General features: G+C 37.1%; 1 protein-coding gene across 2 annotated transcripts in view; it reads left to right on the plus strand.

Annotated features, from left to right (window-relative positions):
• MYSM1 (Myb like, SWIRM and MPN domains 1) overlaps positions 1 to 16,603 on the plus strand; it is a 41,063-nt gene extending 24,460 nt beyond the window's left edge. For both annotated transcript variants that reach the window (XM_082833285.1, XM_082833286.1), the window contains 8 exons: positions 2,068 to 2,122; positions 2,474 to 2,524; positions 3,246 to 3,320; positions 3,944 to 4,132; positions 4,817 to 4,949; positions 9,241 to 9,346; positions 9,525 to 9,582; positions 11,476 to 16,603. In XM_082833285.1, coding sequence (XP_082689411.1) covers positions 2,068 to 2,122; positions 2,474 to 2,524; positions 3,246 to 3,320; positions 3,944 to 4,132; positions 4,817 to 4,949; positions 9,241 to 9,346; positions 9,525 to 9,582; positions 11,476 to 11,643 — 835 coding nt within the window. In that variant the 3' untranslated portion in view covers positions 11,644 to 16,603. The remainder of the gene's footprint in view (positions 1 to 2,067; positions 2,123 to 2,473; positions 2,525 to 3,245; positions 3,321 to 3,943; positions 4,133 to 4,816; positions 4,950 to 9,240; positions 9,347 to 9,524; positions 9,583 to 11,475) is intronic.
• The last annotated feature ends 2,539 nt before the right edge of the window (positions 16,604 to 19,142 follow it).

The following is a 19,142-nucleotide window of genomic DNA, read 5'->3' on the forward strand; positions in this document are numbered from 1 at the left end:
TAAAACAAGACATCCAGGAATGCCACTTGGTTATTTTCAATGGAAAGAGCCCTAATACTCAACCAGTTGTATGTCCCTGGGCAAGTTACACAAAGCCTTTATAAGCCTTGGGTCCTCATTTATAAAATAATATCTATAATAGCTAACACTGTTGGCTATGTTTTAAGCACTTCATATATATTAACTCATTTAATTCTCATAACAACCCTATGAAGTAGTTAATGTAATCATTCCCATTTTATAGATGAGGAAACTGAGAGGCACAAAGAGGTTGTGTGACTTGCCCATGCTTGTTAATGGTGGTGTTGTGATTTAACCCAGGCATTAAGGCTTAAGAATCCATACTCCTAACCATTACATTATATATCACCTCTCTAAAATTAAAATCAAAACTTAGAGTTGTGAGAATAAATTAAATGAGATTAACTATGTAAGAAAATACAGTTGTCCATAAGCTAGGACTCCTCATCTAGTGTCCACACATTTGATTTTCTGGATCTAAATGTGAGACATACTTATTGTAATTTCAAGTCATTCTTCCAGTTTGTGAGGACCGTTTTGAATCCAGATCCACTTTTCTTCGTAGCTTTGAATCAACATTTCAATAAGCTTGCCTTTTCTATCATTGATCACTGATTAAAATGTTTAACTGAGATAAATGTAAACCTCAGACATCATTGTTCAATGAGCTATATATTACCACAATTAACTCTATTTCTTCATCTTATGCAGAAGAATGATCATAGCAGATGTCTTGCTTACATTTAGTAACAGTATATTTGAGTCTTTATGAGTCTGCTAGTTTCTAGCAGATCATTCCTATCAAAAATGAAATTTAGGCGTACCTGTCATGACATATTTTCATGAACCCATTATTGTTCTTAGTAGTCACCTCTTCACTTGCTAAAGGCTCACAAATCAGCTGTTTAATAACCTTTTCTAGAATTTTCCTGATACTCAACATTTAATTCCTCTCCTTCTTTTTTTGTGTTTTGAAAACAGACCCAATAATTGCCTATTCCTAGTCCTCCAATAATTTTTTCATTCTCTGTGGTTCCTCAAAAAGGGTTGATGGTGGTTTCACATGATGGTTCTTCAAAGTGCTCTGGGATGCATATGCTTTCTTTCTATTTTCTCATCTATCTTGACCTTTCATTTCTTTTTATTTGCATTGACTAAGCACTTTCTAACTTGAAGATCTTCCTCATTCAGCAAACACTTTTTGAATGCCTACTGTGTGTCAAGCACTGTTCTAGGTACTTGCAATACAGTATTCAGCAAAATAAAGTGTCTGATCTCCTAGCACTAAGTGTCTGGTAGAATAGGAACTAAATAGTTCTGCTCTTTTCCAGTTGTTAAAATGAACATATTCGCTGTTTGTTTTCTCTGACTGTAGCCTAAAAACACTTTAAATATTTTTCTCAAACCTCAATTCTTTATTGGCCAAAGCCTTTCTAATATTTCTCTCAAATTTGCACATGCTTTTGTATCTAGCCTTGCTTAGGCGTCCCTCTTTCCATCTTTTATACTTTTTCATTTTAAACGATGAGTTTATCGTAGAACTTTTGATATCCATTAATTTCTTTAACAGAACTGTTTGTCATTTATTCATTCAACAAATACTTACTGAGTCCCTACTCTGCTGAACACATTGTACTGACAGAGGTGTTTCTGAGAAACTTCCATCTTTCTTGAACTTTGTTTCCTATCTTATGTCAGGTTTAGGTTTTCATTGAACTTTTGAAACCTACTTTCAGTGTAGGACACATGTCTGGCCATTTAGAATGTTCTCCTCTTTGGGTGTTAAAAGAAATTAAGACAACAAAATTACTTTTTCCCAAAGGTTATGTTGTTCCCCAAATATTTAATCAAGTCAGAAAGAAAAGTGCTTCTTTCAAAAGGGTTGTATCACAAGAAGTTCTCCTAGTTTAATATTTTTTTCACTTAGACAGAATTTAGGTTTAGATTATTGGTATACATTTTCAAATTTGTAAATGAATGTTATTTTCCTGATTATGTTATTGAAATTATATTAGGAATGATTTTTTTTTCTTTTTCCTTTTCCAGCTCATTCGATCCCTTCCAACTGATACCTTGTAATTTTTTCAGTGAAGAAAAGCAGGTACTACTTATTCATCACTGAATGACCGTAAATAATACCCTCCTCTCAGACATGAAATATTTCTTCTTTCTCTGTGTGTGCAAGGCATGTGTATAAGAAAGGTTGGATAAGGCAGGGTACACTGAAGGTCAGATGAGTGATACAGATGGAAAATGAGAAAAGAATTTCTGCATGCTAGGGCTTTGAATTGTACATGTATTTCTTTAAAAGTCTGATTTGTGCTGAGCCTTGGTTGGTGGTGAGAACTTGGTGTGATAGATAAAGGAGAAAAGGGTGGGCATTCCGATAGGAAGAACAAAATCTCTATTTTTATGCTCCCCCTTTTTTTTTTTTTTTTTTTTTATATTTCAGGAGCCATTTCAGGTGAAAGTGGCTTCAGAAGCACTTTTAATAATGGATTTGGTAAGGATATTATATTGTGTTTACTTAGTTATTCTGATTTCTATTCTTGTGTATTTTTATTGCAGGCATAAGAGAGAGTATGGAAGACGTGTATTTTGGATCTTAACTATCCTCCTTTACAAGGAATCTAAAAAATAAGTCTTTTCTTTTGGAGAAAAGCCAAACAATTGCATGTTTCCATATTTTAGAGAAAATAAATTAATGTGAGTTTTTGCAGACTGTTTATCATCATTAACCCGATTTTAATTTCCTAGTATTCTTGTCTGCTGCCTTCTAGATAACTGCAACAAAGCACAACTCTTATAATTTGGAGACTCCTTGTTTTGCACTAAACTACAGAGATCTCCAATGGTTGTGTGTGTTTATGGTGTTTTCTATAGGAGGACCCAGAGTGATTTTTACTTTGTATCCTTATGATACCTTTCCCAGTAGGCGGAGCAAATGGTATCTTCATTTTGTAAATGAAAAAAATGGCATCTTGGAGTGTTTCAATGTTTGGTTCAAAGCCTCTCAGCTGGCAGTACAGATAGGTCTAAAATCTTAAGTCTCTGTGTGCTGAGCCTAGCATCTGGTTCCTCTACTATGCTATTTCATTTTAGAGAAGCATAATTACCGTACTTGTAAATGACTCTTCTATGATAAGTGAGATTTATTCTGATTTTTTGGTCAGGTGGGTTTGGTTTGTATGTTTGGGCTAAGTCTTATCTTGTATTTCTTTTAGCATGCTCATGTTTCTATGGCAGAAGTGATTGGTCTGTTAGGAGGAAGATACTCAGAAGTTGATAAGATAGTTGAGGTAAGTTTTCTCTTAAAATTTTTAAAATTATTTAGCCCTGCTGCCATACCAAATATTTTTATAGATTTCAGTGTGTATAATTAACATATAAACCTTATCTATGATATAAATGAGAATATGCAAATGTGGACAGTTATATATTCCCAGAGGTGACTGAACATTCCATGTATTGAGCACCTGTTTCCTTTTACCACTGAGAAAGAGGGAACATTACCAGGCCTCAGTTCTTCATTGCCTTTGCCAATTAAAAGCTTCAACTCCTAAGAGGCCAGAGACCAGGAAACATGCGCTAACCTTATAATTGAAACTTGGTATACATCATTTTGCTAGAAATTATTATCATAAGTAATAGGGGTCATCAAAAGACTGTGTTTAAACAGATACTATACAGGCCGACCTGGAAGACTAACCCGTAACTTGTCTTGAGTAGGAAAATGGATTTTGAGTTCCTTGCATACAATCACACTTTTGGAGAGTAATTCGTTTGCAAGTTAAAGGCTGCCTATTATATAGGCAGATAAAAGGCTTGGCTTTTAAAAGTTTCTGTATCTGTGTATGAAAGGACTGAAACAGTAGAATTAACAAGATTTCAATATAATCATTTAAGGATTAATCCTTCATAGGTCTGTGCAGCAGAACCGTGTAACAGTCTGAGTACAGGACTACAGTGTGAGATGGATCCCGTCTCACAAACACAAGCCTCGGAAACCTTGGCTGTCAGGGGCTATAGTGTTATTGGATGGTATCATTCTCATCCTGCCTTTGATCCTAATCCTTCCTTACGAGATATTGACACTCAAGCCAAATACCAGGTGTGTTTATAGGTCTTTTTGTATGTAGTCTGTAAATGATTGCATATTTTCTCCCCTCTCGTTGTTTTCTGTTAAATAAATACACTTTTAACATTTCTAGCAAAGTGATTACAAGAGTAATACATGTTTATTTAAACACTTAGAAAATTAGCTATTCTGTTTAATATAAACAAGACATCAAAGTAACAGTGATAATTCCCCCCAGAGCCTTTAAAAATGAAGGAGATAACTAAGACAGGGACTGGGTACAATTGAAATAATTGGAAATATAATATATTTTGCACCTCTGGAAAAAACAGAGTTTTGTTTTATTCTGCAATTTTATGTTTGATATCTGGATGTTTCTGCTGTAGGCAGCTGTTTGTAAATTATTACCATATAGATAAAGATTACAGCTGAGGGGCTAGTGAATATAATTTGTAAATGCATTCATGGCAAATATAGACTTTGCAGGCCAGGTGATCTTTTTAAGGGTGATCTTTAAAAAACGGATCTGTTCAGGTTGGGTTGGACATGTTTTGGCCTGAAGATTTTAGGGTATGGGATAAATTTAGTTGCTGTTTGGAAGTGAAGTACTTTTGCATTCCATTTTCCTCTGTTGGATGTTTAAAATGTTGGTATGGGTAAATACTGAGTTTTAAATTTATGTGGTTGAAACTAATTATACTTTTTTTTAAATTGTAGAGTTACTTCTCCAGAGGCGGTGCAAAGTTCATTGGAATGATTGTTAGTCCTTATAATAGAAATAATCCTTTACCTTATTCTCAGATTACCTGCCTGGTTATAAGTGATGAAATTAGCCCAGATGGCTCTTATCGTAAGTTTTCAACAAAAACAATCCTACTTCTACTTTCATTTTTTTTTTGAATCTTACAAATCACAGAATTTATACCTGTTGAAAGCAATTTGATGGAAAAGTTTTTGTCCTCAACTAGGGAATCACTGTTTGCATACCATGTAGTGCAGCCACCCTCTTTCCTTTTATGATTTCCTTCTGCATTAAAGTTCCCACTGTGTTACCATGGCCACTGGGCAAAAACATTACAATGTAGAGAAAGCTTATGGCCAAGCAGTGTGTGTGTATTAGGTCCTGGAGACATTGCAGTAAGCAAAACAGACAAAGTCTCTTCTGTTCTCTTGAAAATTCTTGATAAATGCAGATTGGCTTTCTCTGCAATGACATTCAAATGAAAAAATAATAATAATGAAGAATAATGACCACCCTACCACTAGCTATCCATGATCTCCCAGTTTAGGCTCAACAGTGCCTAACTATTTTTATATCTGTCTCTCTCAAGAAAGAATTTGGTTGGTTTAGCCCATCATATGACTTGGTTCCTTTGGGATTTATGTCCACTGCTGTTCAGTCAACTGGCTGGATAGAGAATTAGTGTAGCAGACTAGGAAAAGTAGGGGAGTGTAAGAAGTGAGTGTGGATGGAAGGAAAAGATTAGAGGAAACAATTACGTCTCTAGGATACTCTCTTTTCATCCTTAATACCACTGCTCTAGTTGACTGTCCTCTCTGGATACTGTCACTCTACATTTTACTCTTCCCCATTAGCTCATGAGCCCCTTGAAGGTAGATATGATATTGTACTCATTTTTCTATTCTCAGTTTCTAGCACAGGGCCCAGCATAAAGTAGGTACTAAATGAATGTTTAACAAATTAATTTCTTCATTCTTAATAATGTCACTCAGATACCCTCTCTTAATAATGTCACAAAAATACCCTCTTTGGTAAAGACCCCAGCACTACCACCCCTCATGTCATTTACTATTAGTTGCTCTATTCTTTGTGCACCTGCAACATTTGTTTCCTGCCTTCGTGGTTGCTTTCGTGTTTTAATATAATTTATTTATTTAGCCTGTCTCACTAAATTGTGAGCCCCAAAGAGCAGGAACTATGTCTTCTTTGTATCTCCTGTAGTACCTAATCAGTTGCCTTACACCTAAGGAGTGGTCAGTGCTCTATAGGTTTTTGTTGAATGAATAGTATTGACATTAACTTTAGTCCAAAATGCCCATTTTGAACATATCACATGTATACATCATTCTTTACGCCAGTATAATTTTACAAAAAGTTAACAAGGAAGAATCACAATGAACTTGTTCTCAATTTAAACTGTGTCTTACTGTCACATTCTGCTAGATTTGGGGAGTGAGCCTCTACTCTGATGCTGTCTAATACAGTCACATGTGGCTATGTGTGACTGTTTAAATTAATTAGAATTAAATGAAGTTTAAAATTCAGTTCCTAGAATCCTACTGCTGGCCAAAATGAAGTAACAAGGACCTGTCTGAAACAACCAAAAAACTGCACAAAATATAGAGAACAGTGGTATTTAGGATATAACATCAGACAGTGAAAGAATATGATTCCTGAGAGATGGGAAACAAAGTGAGCCCAAGTTAACCTAGCTTATTGACTTAAAAGAACTTCCAGATGTGGCACAAGGCGGAAACCCATCCAGAGCCTAGCAGACCCTGAGTTGAGGTGATGGAGGTAAGAGCAAGGAGACCAGGGCAACTAAATTTGCAAGACATTGTACCAGAGAGCAGAAAGCTGCCTAGAGAGCAGACTCCAAAGATTTGTAGAAGGTTCAAATTTATTATTTAGCAAGATAAAGACCGATGCCTGTGTGTGAACAGACTACCCCAAATGGGAAAGAATCACCTGAAAGATTAGCGGGCACAGTGCTGGATTCTCACATAAGCTACTGTCACAACACACAAGTATTCCACGTTATCATCATTGCAGAAAGTTCTCTTGGGCAGAGCTGCCTCTTACATGACTTGACCATTGTTAACACTGCTTGTTAGGTCTTAATCCTCGGTTCTTCTCTTTGTTCTTCTTGGAAACCTTCTGGTTCAAGAATTTAAATTTCCTAGAAGCCCTGGGATACCTTGTGTTACAGTACTTTGAACTGGATCCTTTACTTATTTATTTGTTCATTCATTGATTCATTCTTTTTTTTTCCCGCTCTAGTAGGTGTGTACCCAAGTCCTATCTTTACAGTATGTCTAATGGTTAATCATTTTCTCTATTTGTAATAGGCCAGAAATATACTTAGTGATTCGTTTTATTCTGACACTTTAGTGAATAAAAACAATCAGTACATATATGTATAATTGAATCACTTTGCTATACACTTGAAAATAACACAACATTGTAAATTAACTATACCTCAATTAAAAAAATAATAAGCATATCAAAAAATAATCAGTACAAAAAGAAATTTTTTACTGGTTTTAGTGCCATTTTTTTAACTTAGAAGATATTCTTAATACCAAATAGAGATGTATGACGTGTTGTGTGTGTGTGTGTATTTTCATGTTTTTTTTATGAGCACAGACTGAAAATGTATTTGTTTATTTACCTCTCTTTTAGTCTCATTTTTTACTTTCATTAAGAGTAGGAGTTGCTTACCTGGATTCAGATCCCAGCTCTGATATTTATTAGTTATTTTACCTTGGGCAGGTTACTTAATCCCTCTCATTCTCATTTGCCAAATCTGTAAAATGAGAAAAAATTATTAACTTGCTTACAGGAGGTTGTAGAGGCTGTCGGTAATGTATGTGAAGTGCTTAGTAAATAATAAGTCTAAAATAGGTAGTTATGATCATAGCTATTGTCTGTGCTTAGTAGGTAATCAAAACATATCAAGTAAATGATTGTTATCACAGAAGGAGTTTGTGTAATAGCTTATGTACTATAATGTGTCACTCTTCTTAAGTTCCTGGAGGGGGAAAATGAAATGGAAGAGAATTGAGAAATGAGAAAAGGTCAGTTATCATCAGGCTTTCTGTTCCTTTCTCTCCTTCCATACACCTGAAAAAAAAATGGGGAGAAAAAAGCCTTTTTAGGGCACATTGACAAGTTATGCTTGTATTGTGTGGAAGTAGAATTATGATTTTTTTCTTAATACCTTCCCTAATACCTTCTGATTTGCTGACATTTTGTTTACTCGAAAAGCCTACGATGGCAAAAATGCAAGTTGATAGGCAGTATAATGTAAACATTAAGAACATAAACTCGGGCCAGACTGCCTGGGTTCAAATCCTGGCTCTACCTCTTACTAATTAGATGTGTCCAAGAACAGGTTATTTAATAACTAACCTTTCTATGGCTCAGTATCCTCGTCAAAAAAAAAAAAAAACATTGGGGACAACACTGGTAGCTAGTTTATGTAACTGGCCTTACATCTATATAAAAAGCATAAAGCCTGGCACATAGTAAGCATTATGTAAGTGTTATTATTATTATGGTATTGGCCTTTGGTAATGAATCAGCTGAGCCTTTAATATACTGCAAATACAATTACATGGAGATTTTGAAAGATATGTGAGAAATGTCTAAGTAGGCTCATCTTTTGGTATTTTTTCCTTTCTGACTTACGTACGTGATATCTACCCCTTGGACTTGTTTCCTCCAGAGTTTAGCATGACTCAAGTGCAGTTACTGCCTCTCCAGAATTAAACCTAGCCCCTGTCTAGTCTTAGATCAGCGTGTAGAGGGAGGTGGCATGAATGTGGGCTCAGAAGTCGGGCAAGCCTGGTGGGATTTGAAATCCAAACTCTTTGCTTTACTAGTGGAAAGAGCTTATTCAACCTGTCTCAGCCTCAGTTTTATCTGTTAAATAGGAATAATGCTACCTACCTTATAGCAGTGCTGTAAGCTTGATAACATGTGTTTAAAAACAAAAATCACTGGGATGGACTATATCTTGGTTTGCCTAGGTCAATCCCAGTTTAAGCCTGTGGTTCTGGCACAATTATCAATAGTGCCAGCTTTCACTCCGAAAGTGTCTTGGTTTGGATGATAAATTATGTGATCATCTTACCTGTCACAGTTCCTTGCATAGAATTGTCATGCAAATGGCACTTTTACTTTTCTTTATTAATTGCTTGGCATTAATATACTTGATGAACCAAGTTCAGCCAGGCAGTGCATATTTAATGAATGCCCACTATGTTTAACGTGCTGTTTAGCTCGTCTGCCAAGCTGCGGTTATGAAAACACGGAAGGGAATTTTAAGTAATTAAAAGGAGATTGGAGATTTAAGAAAATGTAAAATGTAAAAATGTGCTGCTTTATGCTTTTCTAGGTTTACCTTATAAATTTGAAGTACAACAGATGTTAGAAGAACCTCGGTGGGGATTAGTGCTTGAAAAGACAAAATGGATAATAGAAAAATACAGGCTATCCCGGAGGTATGTACTGTGGTTTGAGATGGTTGCACATCTGCAGTGTTTCTCATTAAATCACATTTTGGGGGAAACCCAAGTTAAATATAAAATTGTGATGTATGGCATCAGTGATAGTTTATTACAAAACTGATTCGTTTATAGTATTTGTTTCATTGGTTTGTTTTCATATTTCTTCCAACAGCAGTGTCCCCATGGATAAAATCTTTCGCCGGGATTCTGACCTGACTTGTTTGCAGAAAGTAAGCTGCCTTCACTTTAATTGGTTTCATTGCTCACAGATTCTAAAGCTATTCATCTTGATGTGTTTTCCCATGATGCCTAATGCTTTGTGGATACGCTTTTCTGTGTATTTCCTTTATTGCTTTTTCCTTTCTAAAATTAATTTCTAGGAGATAGTTAGTAATATGTTTTGGCACCCATGCTTGCATATAGAAATAATGCTGTTTTAGAAAAAATTTGTCCATGTTGGCTGATAAATTTCTTAGCACATTATTATTGTACACAATGGAGAACATTTTTCTTATTTTATTAAATTCAAAAGTGCCATGTTTCCATTTAGCTTTAACAATTGATCATTTTTAAAAACAGTAGTATAAATCTAACAATTAAATTTAAATGGTCATTTTACTTAACTTTCTGGTAGGAAAAAAGAGTCTTGAATTATTTTATTTCACTTCTAGTTTTGTTTCTGTGAGTATAATGAATTTCAGTAAGATTGGCAACATTGGTCTTCTTTTCCTTTGGTAACAGTTTGGGAATAGAAAATTTTTAAATTTCTTTTTAATTTTTTTTTTTGGCTGCGTTGGGTCTTCATTGCTGCACGTGGGCTTTCTCTGGTTGCAGCGAGCCGGGGCTACTCTTACTGCAGTGCACGGGCTTCTTATTGCAGTGGCTTCTCTCGTCGTGGAGCACGGGCTCTAGGTGGGCAGGCTTCAGTGGTTGCAGCATGCGGGCCCTAGAGCATGCAGCCTTCAGTAGTGTGGCACGCGGGCTCAGTAGTTGTGGCTCTCAGGCTTAGTTGTTCGTGGGATCTCCTGGGACCAGGGATTGAACCCATGTCCCCTGCATTGGCAGGCGGATTCTTAACCACTGTGCCAGGGAAGTCCCTCTTTTTAATATTTTTTACCCCCTCCTATTATAGCCACTTTTTCTTTGCTCTGTTGGAAGATTAATATGCACATTTCCCAGGAAATAGACTCCATCATCCTATTTTTGAAATGGTAGAATCCTGTATTTTTATGTCCATAGATTTTTATCCCATAGGATTCATGGCTTTGTAAATAAAACTACTAAAAAAAGAAGCAAAGTCACAAGTTTGTCCAAAGTAGAAAGCATCATACATGCAATTTCAGTTTTATCTCCTTATATAAAATCAGAAAGGAACTGCACCTCACCTCCTCTGGCCTCTACTGCGAGGCCCTGGCGCTCTGGGCCAACGCCTGGCAGCTGCAGGCCCAGCTGGTGTCCCCTCGGGCCCAGACCTCCCTCTGCTGACCCTGGTGGGGCTGGCTGTGTGCCACCAGGAGCTGGAGGACCCCGGGGAGTCCTGGGCACGCTGTGAGAAGGCCCTACAGCTGCTGGGGGACAAGAGCCCTCACCCTTTTCTAGTACCCTTTCTGGAGGCCACAGCTCTCCTGGCACCTGGGCCTGGACAAATGCCAGTCAGAGGCCCGGCTCCAGGCCCTGCAAGAGGCAGGCCTGACGCCCACACACCCCCCAAGGAGATGCTGGACTAACATACCTAGATTTAAGGCCGCTGTGGGGAGAGGCGCTGCCCCAGGATGGGGGTGGGGTGAGGGCAGATGAGGACATGGACAGCAGTTGGGAGGCGCCTGGGGTCCTGGGAACCCATAGAAGTTCCACAAACAATTTGTAGCAGACTGAAGAATGTGCTGCTTCTGTTGAGCTGGACTCAGGACAAGCTTTGCTAAGCATTCCTCAGCAATGGCTTCCTGCACTTCAGCTGTACAGTTATTAAACACATGTCTATCCTCAATCACCTTTAAGGAGAATGTTTCTCGTTTAAGCATTAGAAAATGGGAGATTTGGAAAGGGATAAAATAGTGATAGTGATGCACACCCTCTTCTCACCACTTTTTGTGTTTAAATATAAAACTTTTCTTTTCAACTAGCTTTTGGAGTGTCTGAGGAAAACTCTGAGCAAAGTGGCCAATTGCTTCATTGCTGAAGAATTCTTGACTCAAATAGAAAATTTATTCCTTTCCAATTACAAAAGCCAGCCAGAGAATGGAGTGGCCGAAGAGAAGTGTGCTGTGGAGCCAAAGGCGCTGTTAACGTGACTATTTTAAAGTAAGACGTCTTAACCGCGACACAGTAGACCGTACTTTCAGAGTTATAGCCTTGAAATTATTGTAATTTAGTTAATAGTGGTACAGCTTTGATTTTTTTTGTGTGTGTGCTAGTTCACGAAATCCAAATTTTGCCACATAAACCATGTGACAAGAAAGAGACATGGACTTGGACTTGTTTTCATATGTGGCTCTTAGTCCTCCTCGGCCTGGTCAGCAGGGTGTGGACTGAAGGGCAGCCTCCCTGCTGTCTTCAGATTGATAAGTGCACTGTCTCAGATTTCTATTTCCCCCTGAACTAGTCATTCCAGTTTGCTGTCTCCTGTCTGGTGAGGAGCACTTCCATTCTTTTCATGTGTTTTGGTGAGGCTTGTTTATGGTTCCAAATGAGATACGGGTGGGTGGTCACAGCGTAATTAACATGGTTGAGAACTGCTGGTTTAATGAATCTAAGGACATGCTGTGGGAGGACAGGGGAGGCATCAGAAGAAAATCTTCAAAACAGACAGGAGATCTAAAGGAGAGAATCAAATTACCAGTTTTTTAATTACAGATATTTGTTTCCATTTTATTGTATAACAACACTACTATAGGATATGCCATTTTCTCAGCTGAAACATTTTGTATGGATTTCAGGTACATAACATAATAAGCTTCAACTATAGGTCCACTTATGTTCATTTGTGTGATGAAGGCTCGGTTAACTAGAACACAGGTAATCATAACTCTTAAACTAGACTTTTTTTTTTTCCTACTACCTGCTATGAGGAAAAGAGGCAGATTACAATAAAGCTTAAATAAATCAGACTTAATTTTAAAAACAAAAAATCCTTCCAGGACATATTATGTATTCTGCCCCGTTTCATATACTTGCTGAATCCAGAACAGGGATCAGTGGACTTTTTATGAAAAGGGGCAATTAGTCAGTAACTTAGGCTTTGCAGGCTACACACCATCTCTATCAGACATTCTTCTTTATGTTTTTTAACAGCGCTTTAAAAACATAAAACCATTCTTAGCTCATGAGCCTCACAGAAAACAGGTTGCTGGCCATTATCTTCCAAACCCTGCTCCAGAGAATTGCAAACATTTAGAATTTATTTTCAAATGCATGAGCCTGAGACATTGAAAGGTCTTGCATCATCTTCAAACAACAATAAAACTAAAAATTGTGATTTACATTTAAATTTGTTTTCAAATGAAAGTTAGTAGTGATGCTGCCTGATTTATTCTGATAGATTTTAGTGTACTTCTGTTAACTAAAGAATTGACTTACGTCCTTTTCCCAAGCATTCTTATTAATATCAGTTTTATTACTTCTAATCTGCATATGATTCTGTATTTTTACCTTTTTTGGTTTAATGAATATCCAAGGAAAATAAGTCAATATTGGAAGGAGCAGTGAGCCAGTTTTAGATGACCTGGGTCTTGACTCAACCTTGTGATTTGAGGGATATAGTTTACCTTCTCTGGGCCTAAATTCATGTGTAACCGAGGTCTAAATTATCTGCCCTGCATCCTTTCAGGTCTAGAATCTTATGATTCACTCTGATTGTTGGACTTACCCACCTGGAGCTTGTATTTTGAGATGTTACAGTTTCCAAATTAATGAATGTTTTTAAAGAAAAATGGTAGTATTTTCCATTTTTCCATATGTATTTAGGATAAACGGTGAAACATAACTTACAAAGCAGTTACTTTTGGGACTGGGCTTATTAGAGCTATAGACCAAGAATCAGGAAACCTGAGTTCTTACCCTAATTCTTTTACCAGCTTTGTTGTGTGGCAGTGTTAAGATCACATAAACTTCTGGACCTCAGAATCTTCACCTATAATTCAAGGGCAGAAAGTCTGTGATTCTGTAAAAGGGTAGTGATTTGTTCCTTTCTACCCCTCCTTTTGACATACTTTCTTCGTTGTATCAGGAACAGATCCTAGAAAGTGGTATTAGTTAGCTTTCTTGATTGACATTTCCCAGTAATATTGATGAATTGGGGTTGGAAAATAGTGGAAATTGTTAAAAGTTCTGTTCTCAGTCTGGGTCCTCTGCATGCTAGTGGTTCACCACATTTAGTAACCTAAGCCATACTGTGAGGAGCTCTCAAAGGTGGTAATATTCAGAGTTTAGAGCTTTGAGAGAACAATTTTTAAAATAATACTTTTTTTTCTCATGATAGAGTACATTTATGAGAAAATATTTTTTAAAAAGCAGAGAGCACAGTTAACATTTTGGTATAAATCTTTCCCCATTTTTTTTTTGCATCATGTAATTTCATATTAAAATCTGATATCTTCCTCCCCTCCTCCCTCATTCATTGTTTTTTTTTTTTTTCTCATCATATTCTTAAAACATTTTTGTAACTACAGGTGCCCACATTCATGTCACTGCCAACCTTGGCCTGCTGAGGGCAGTAGGAGCCAGGCCTTGAGAAGCACAGAGGAAGTCTAGGGCTGAGGGTGGCAGTGTAATGCAGGAAGTTTAGGAGGCAGGGTCTCAGAGGGAAACCTACCTCTAGTAATGTTTACAGAGTGAAGATGGGGCTTGAAAACATCCAAGTCTCTTCATCCTGATTTGGTTCTTTCTTTTGCACAGTGACAATAAAATAATGAGCTTAATTTATCTTCCTTTTCCAGCTTGCCTGGTGGAAATTGACACAAATACTTCACTCGTATTTGACCTAGCACTCTTAAAAATCTAATCCCAAAGTAACATTCAAAAAAAGAAAAATCAGTGGAATAAGACCCACAAGATCAGACTCTCCTTACCCCTCTGTAATTTTAGCCTTCAACCATTGGCCCTCAAAGCAGCTTTATGATTTTCATAGGCCTTAGACACTTTTGCCTTCTTAGGCCTCTTCTTGCATAAAAAATTAGAAATTAATGTTACAGTTGCATTTGTATAAAATGAATTTTATATATAAACACATCCTTAAATCTAAAAGTTTAGTTTTTTTCTTATGAATTTAAAAGAAATTAAAACATTTTGGGGGGCCTCTAAATGTATTATGGGCCTGAGACCTGGTGCCTAATAGATAAGTTGGCCCTGCCTATACTATGAAGGGTGCTATTGGGAAAATGGCAGCCACTACCCTCTCCCCTATAAGCCCACCTCACAAACCCTAGAGGAGCTTTGCCACACAGCCAAGAACATTGCGGTACCTGCAGCTTTAGATCCATAGACTTGAACTTTGTTCTTTACTGATGTGACCAAAATTCAAGAGTGTTACTTGGGACCATTCATCCCCCAAAGAACGATAGGCCGCTGTGGCTAACTTCAGTTTTCAGGTAGATATTTTATTCTATTCTTAATCAATAGTTTTGAAACTCATGCCACATGTCCCGCCGTCTTTTCTTCCTGCATTTCCCTCAAGCCCTTTATTTTCATCCTCACTCCCTCACTTCTTACCTGACAGTGTATAGGTACAAGATCCTTCATTGTCATGTGTTGAAAGCAGGGCCTGAAGAATAGAGTTGAACAAACCCATTCATGTTTCTCAGAAGCTGACTAATGCTGCCCCAGCCCTCTCTCCATAACTTTCCTCCCCCAAAGGACTGGGGCAAGGGCTGTGACATGCAGACCATCTGGGCAGCAGAGGAGGCTGTGGTCTCAGCATGCCAACCTGAGTGGGCTTCCTGCTCTTCAGTTTACCTTCTTCTTTGTCTTGCTGGGTCCTAATGAAGTGAGCTGGAGGACCTGGAGGAACTGATGCAGTCAGGAGGCCCTAGAACTGATGCTTTGTTCTGTCCCTACAAAAGAGCCATAGGACACCTGGCCACCCGGAAGGTAGCTACCATCCTCAGGTCATCAACAAGCATCCAGTTGGTGGGTTTCTCAGTAGAAATTAAGTCAGGGTACCCAAATGTTGTGGGGTTTTTTTTTTTTTTTTACCTACACTCTTCTCTACCCAGAGCTAGGCACTAAATCTATAGAGTCACAGATTATGACATTTAGGAAAACTTTTTTCTCACAAGCACGAAGAAAAAAGCACATACATTTGTAACATCATCTGTTTCATCAGGGTTAATACAAAATTTAACAAAGAAATTTGATCTGCATCTCCAATTTACCAGTGGTTTAATAGTTTTCTTACAAATTAATACCACATTTTGCAATATTTCCAGAAAATCACTGTGGAGAATAATGTAATATACTTTAGCTTGATTCCTGACCTTTTCTTAAATGGTTTTATGTGTGCTGTTCCCCCAAACTCTTGTTTTTTCATTTAACCTATAATTTGTGCTTTCTGGTATTTTCTAAATCTTATCTTTTAAGCTACCTTAAATCCTTTCTGGAACAAGGCAAAGAATAAATATGTCATCCCCCCTAAGTCAGGAGAAAGTCAGAATATCCCAGAGAAGCTGTGATTATGCCAGGGGCTCTATACCAAACTAAATTTGAACAGGTAAAATGAACTCATGGTATCTGGGTTGTTTTATTTTTATACCTTTGACTATATTTATGAATATATTCATAAGAACTTTAATTTCAGCAAAAAATGCCTGATCTGCCGTCTTTGAGGTTTCCTGGGGTACTCTCTTAGGAATTAAGAAGTATGTTAATTATGATTTTATAGTTTGTATTCCTGTTTCATAGGTTACCACAGAACATTTGTTTCAACCTATGGATTATAAAATAGTATTTAGATTGTAGCATGATTTAAATAGATAGGTCATATATATCTTTAAATTTGTGGATTTGATGTGTAAATTGTGTATTATGTATAAGTTTACTATGATTATTGGTAAACCTGTTGCTCTTGTTTTCCCCAAATGTTATCAGTGTTTATGGATTTCTTTATTAGTTTGAATTTTGGAATGTTCTGTAATAAGATATAATGATTTCAACTATTTTGTGCTTTTAAATATGCCATGTTGTCTATATCTGTAATAAAGAATATTGTAAATATTAATGTTTGTACAATTATTAAAGCTTTTCTTCAAAATGATTGAACTCTCCTCCTTGTACTTATTTTATGTACTGTGACATAAAACATATCATTTTGAGCTTTGGGGTTTTAGCTTGTAAAATTTAAAGGGAAACATTCTGAAGATTCTATATAAATAAAATTTTGAAAGTAAAGTGGTGAATCATTTGGTTGCTTTCTAAATCATTAGCAGCATGGACACTGAATTACAAACAATGCCCCATTAATTCAGCAGACATTTGTTGAGCATTGTAGGGGCACAAAGATGAATGTCTTGCTTTCTTTCCACAAGAATCCTACTACCTACTACCTAATAAGTGGGCAACATAAAACCTAACATAGGTAGCTAAGACACTAGGATACAAACTGAACTGATTATAAATGCCTGTAAGACTTCAAGGGTAAGAGGTGTTTAGATAAATGAGAATTCTCTAGAATGTAAGCAGTGAGATTAATTGCTTGGAAGAGATCGCCTTTAAACCAAAATGACATTTGGGGAAGATGTTCTGTAGGGAAGTGATCTTAGAGCATAGGCATGGAGGTAAGAAATGAAAAAAGATTTAGAGTGGTGAGTCTTTGGCCAGAGGGTAGGGTACATGAAGATGTTAATTATGAAGGTAATTCACATTCAGTCAACTAAGGATACGAAAGGTATAAATTAACAGAAAATTCTCACCTTAGAATTAACTCATTAACTGGTCTTTAACTTCCCAGTCCTTATTTTCTGCAAAACCTATCAATTTCAAAAACAGAACAGGATCAGACTTGTGTATATTCAGTACATATGTATCTTCAATGTCTGTCCTTTTATTGAGGACTTCTTTCCATCTCAGCACATAAACATCTGTTCGTTCTTTGCAAGAGGTACATAGCATTCTGTAGTATAGATTTGCCATAATTAATTTGATCAGTTTTCAACTGATGAACTTTAGATGTTCCCATTTTTCTATGAAAAATAACTTTTGTTTGCACACTTCTAAAATTTCTCTGAATAGATTCCTAGGTGCTTAATTGCTAGATAAAGATCTATGTACCCCTTACATTTTGTTAGTATCTACAAAAAAAATTTTCAATTTCCACAAGCTAATTTTTCTCATAGTTGTACAGCCACGTTCATCATCTTGTTTACAGAACCAATTTGAATTCAGGCTCCTAAATGAAAGTAATGTAGGTGGCAAAGTATAATAAAATCCTAGGAGTGCTAATTCCACGAGGCTGTACAGCTGTTATGGATTCCTGCTAATTAAGCATTTGCTATAATTTTCTGATTGGCCAGCGTCATAGCCTGTAGCTCCAGACCAGCATTGTCCCACAATCCAATTTGTACTGTAATAATGGTTTTTCTTACTGTTGCTGATGTGTTTCTACATCAATGATTCTCAATTATCTTCCTATAGAATGCTAGCTTAAATACAATATTGTCAATATTTGCAAAGAGATATAGCTAAATAAAAAACTTGCTTTTGTCTTCCATATTTTCCCTGCTATCAAAAACAAACCTTATCAGTTAATAACTCTGATAGCTGTTACTGGGTATAACCCATGATTCCTCTCCCACCTTCCCCCATTAACAAGTTCACCTCAAAATGCAGAAGAATTGGACAGTTTCTGAAAGCGAGTTCACTGCTTAGTTCATTTTACCTAGATTAGTGATCACTGAACATTCTTTTGTTCCAAAACACCTCATAATTAGGACTCAGCAGTAACTGTGGCATCTTGAACCATCAATAACCAGAAGATTGTCCACATCAGACTCCCTTTGTGTAACAAAATAAAGGAAATCTTGATAAGACCTTTTTCAGAACCATCTTCCTAATCACAAAACAATGAGTAGACTAATCCTCTCTGTCACAACCCCCGCCCCCACCCCCAACCCCCCCACCCCCCACCCCCACCCCGCACTGCCAGACAGAGAGAGACAGGGAGATTCCTTTCAGGCAAAACCTCTAATTAGATTGCAACATCACAGATTTGGAGAGTATGTTAGGATAATTAAAGCTAGCTGCTAGAACAAACCACCCCTAATTTTCAGTGTCTTAACACTGTAGGTTTATTTCTCACACAAAGTGCACTGCAGCTGTTCTGATTGGGTGGCTCCCCTAAGCAGCTCAACTCCCACAGGTAATTCGGGTACCCAGATTCCTTTCACATGTAGCTCTGGCATCTTGGGACTCTAAGTAGCACAGGTGTAATCCATTTGAGGACATGTCGAGAAAAAACAGAATCACACATGATAATTGACCTTGGCTTGGAGTACACACATCGGTTTTGCTCACATTTCTTTAAGAACTAGTCATACGGTCCTACGTTGATGCCAAGAGGGGCTGCTCAATGGAGTCCTGATTGCACAGCTGCTTCACAAGATTCTACACTGTGGAAGGAGAACACGAATCTTTGAGTGACTAGCCATCTCTGTTACAGATGGCTAAGGTTGGTTTTATAAAATGTTATGAATTCATCTTCAAATGGACTTTAAATTACTGTGCCAGAGCTCTAGTATTAAAAGAAAATGGATAACGTATCCGCCTAAAATCAAAGAATCTTAAAAGTTGGAAAGGACCTTGG

The sequence above is a fragment of the Leucopleurus acutus genome (genome assembly GCF_964270905.1).
Source record: "Leucopleurus acutus genome assembly, chromosome: 2".
Lineage (NCBI taxonomy): Eukaryota > Metazoa > Chordata > Mammalia > Artiodactyla > Delphinidae > Leucopleurus > Leucopleurus acutus.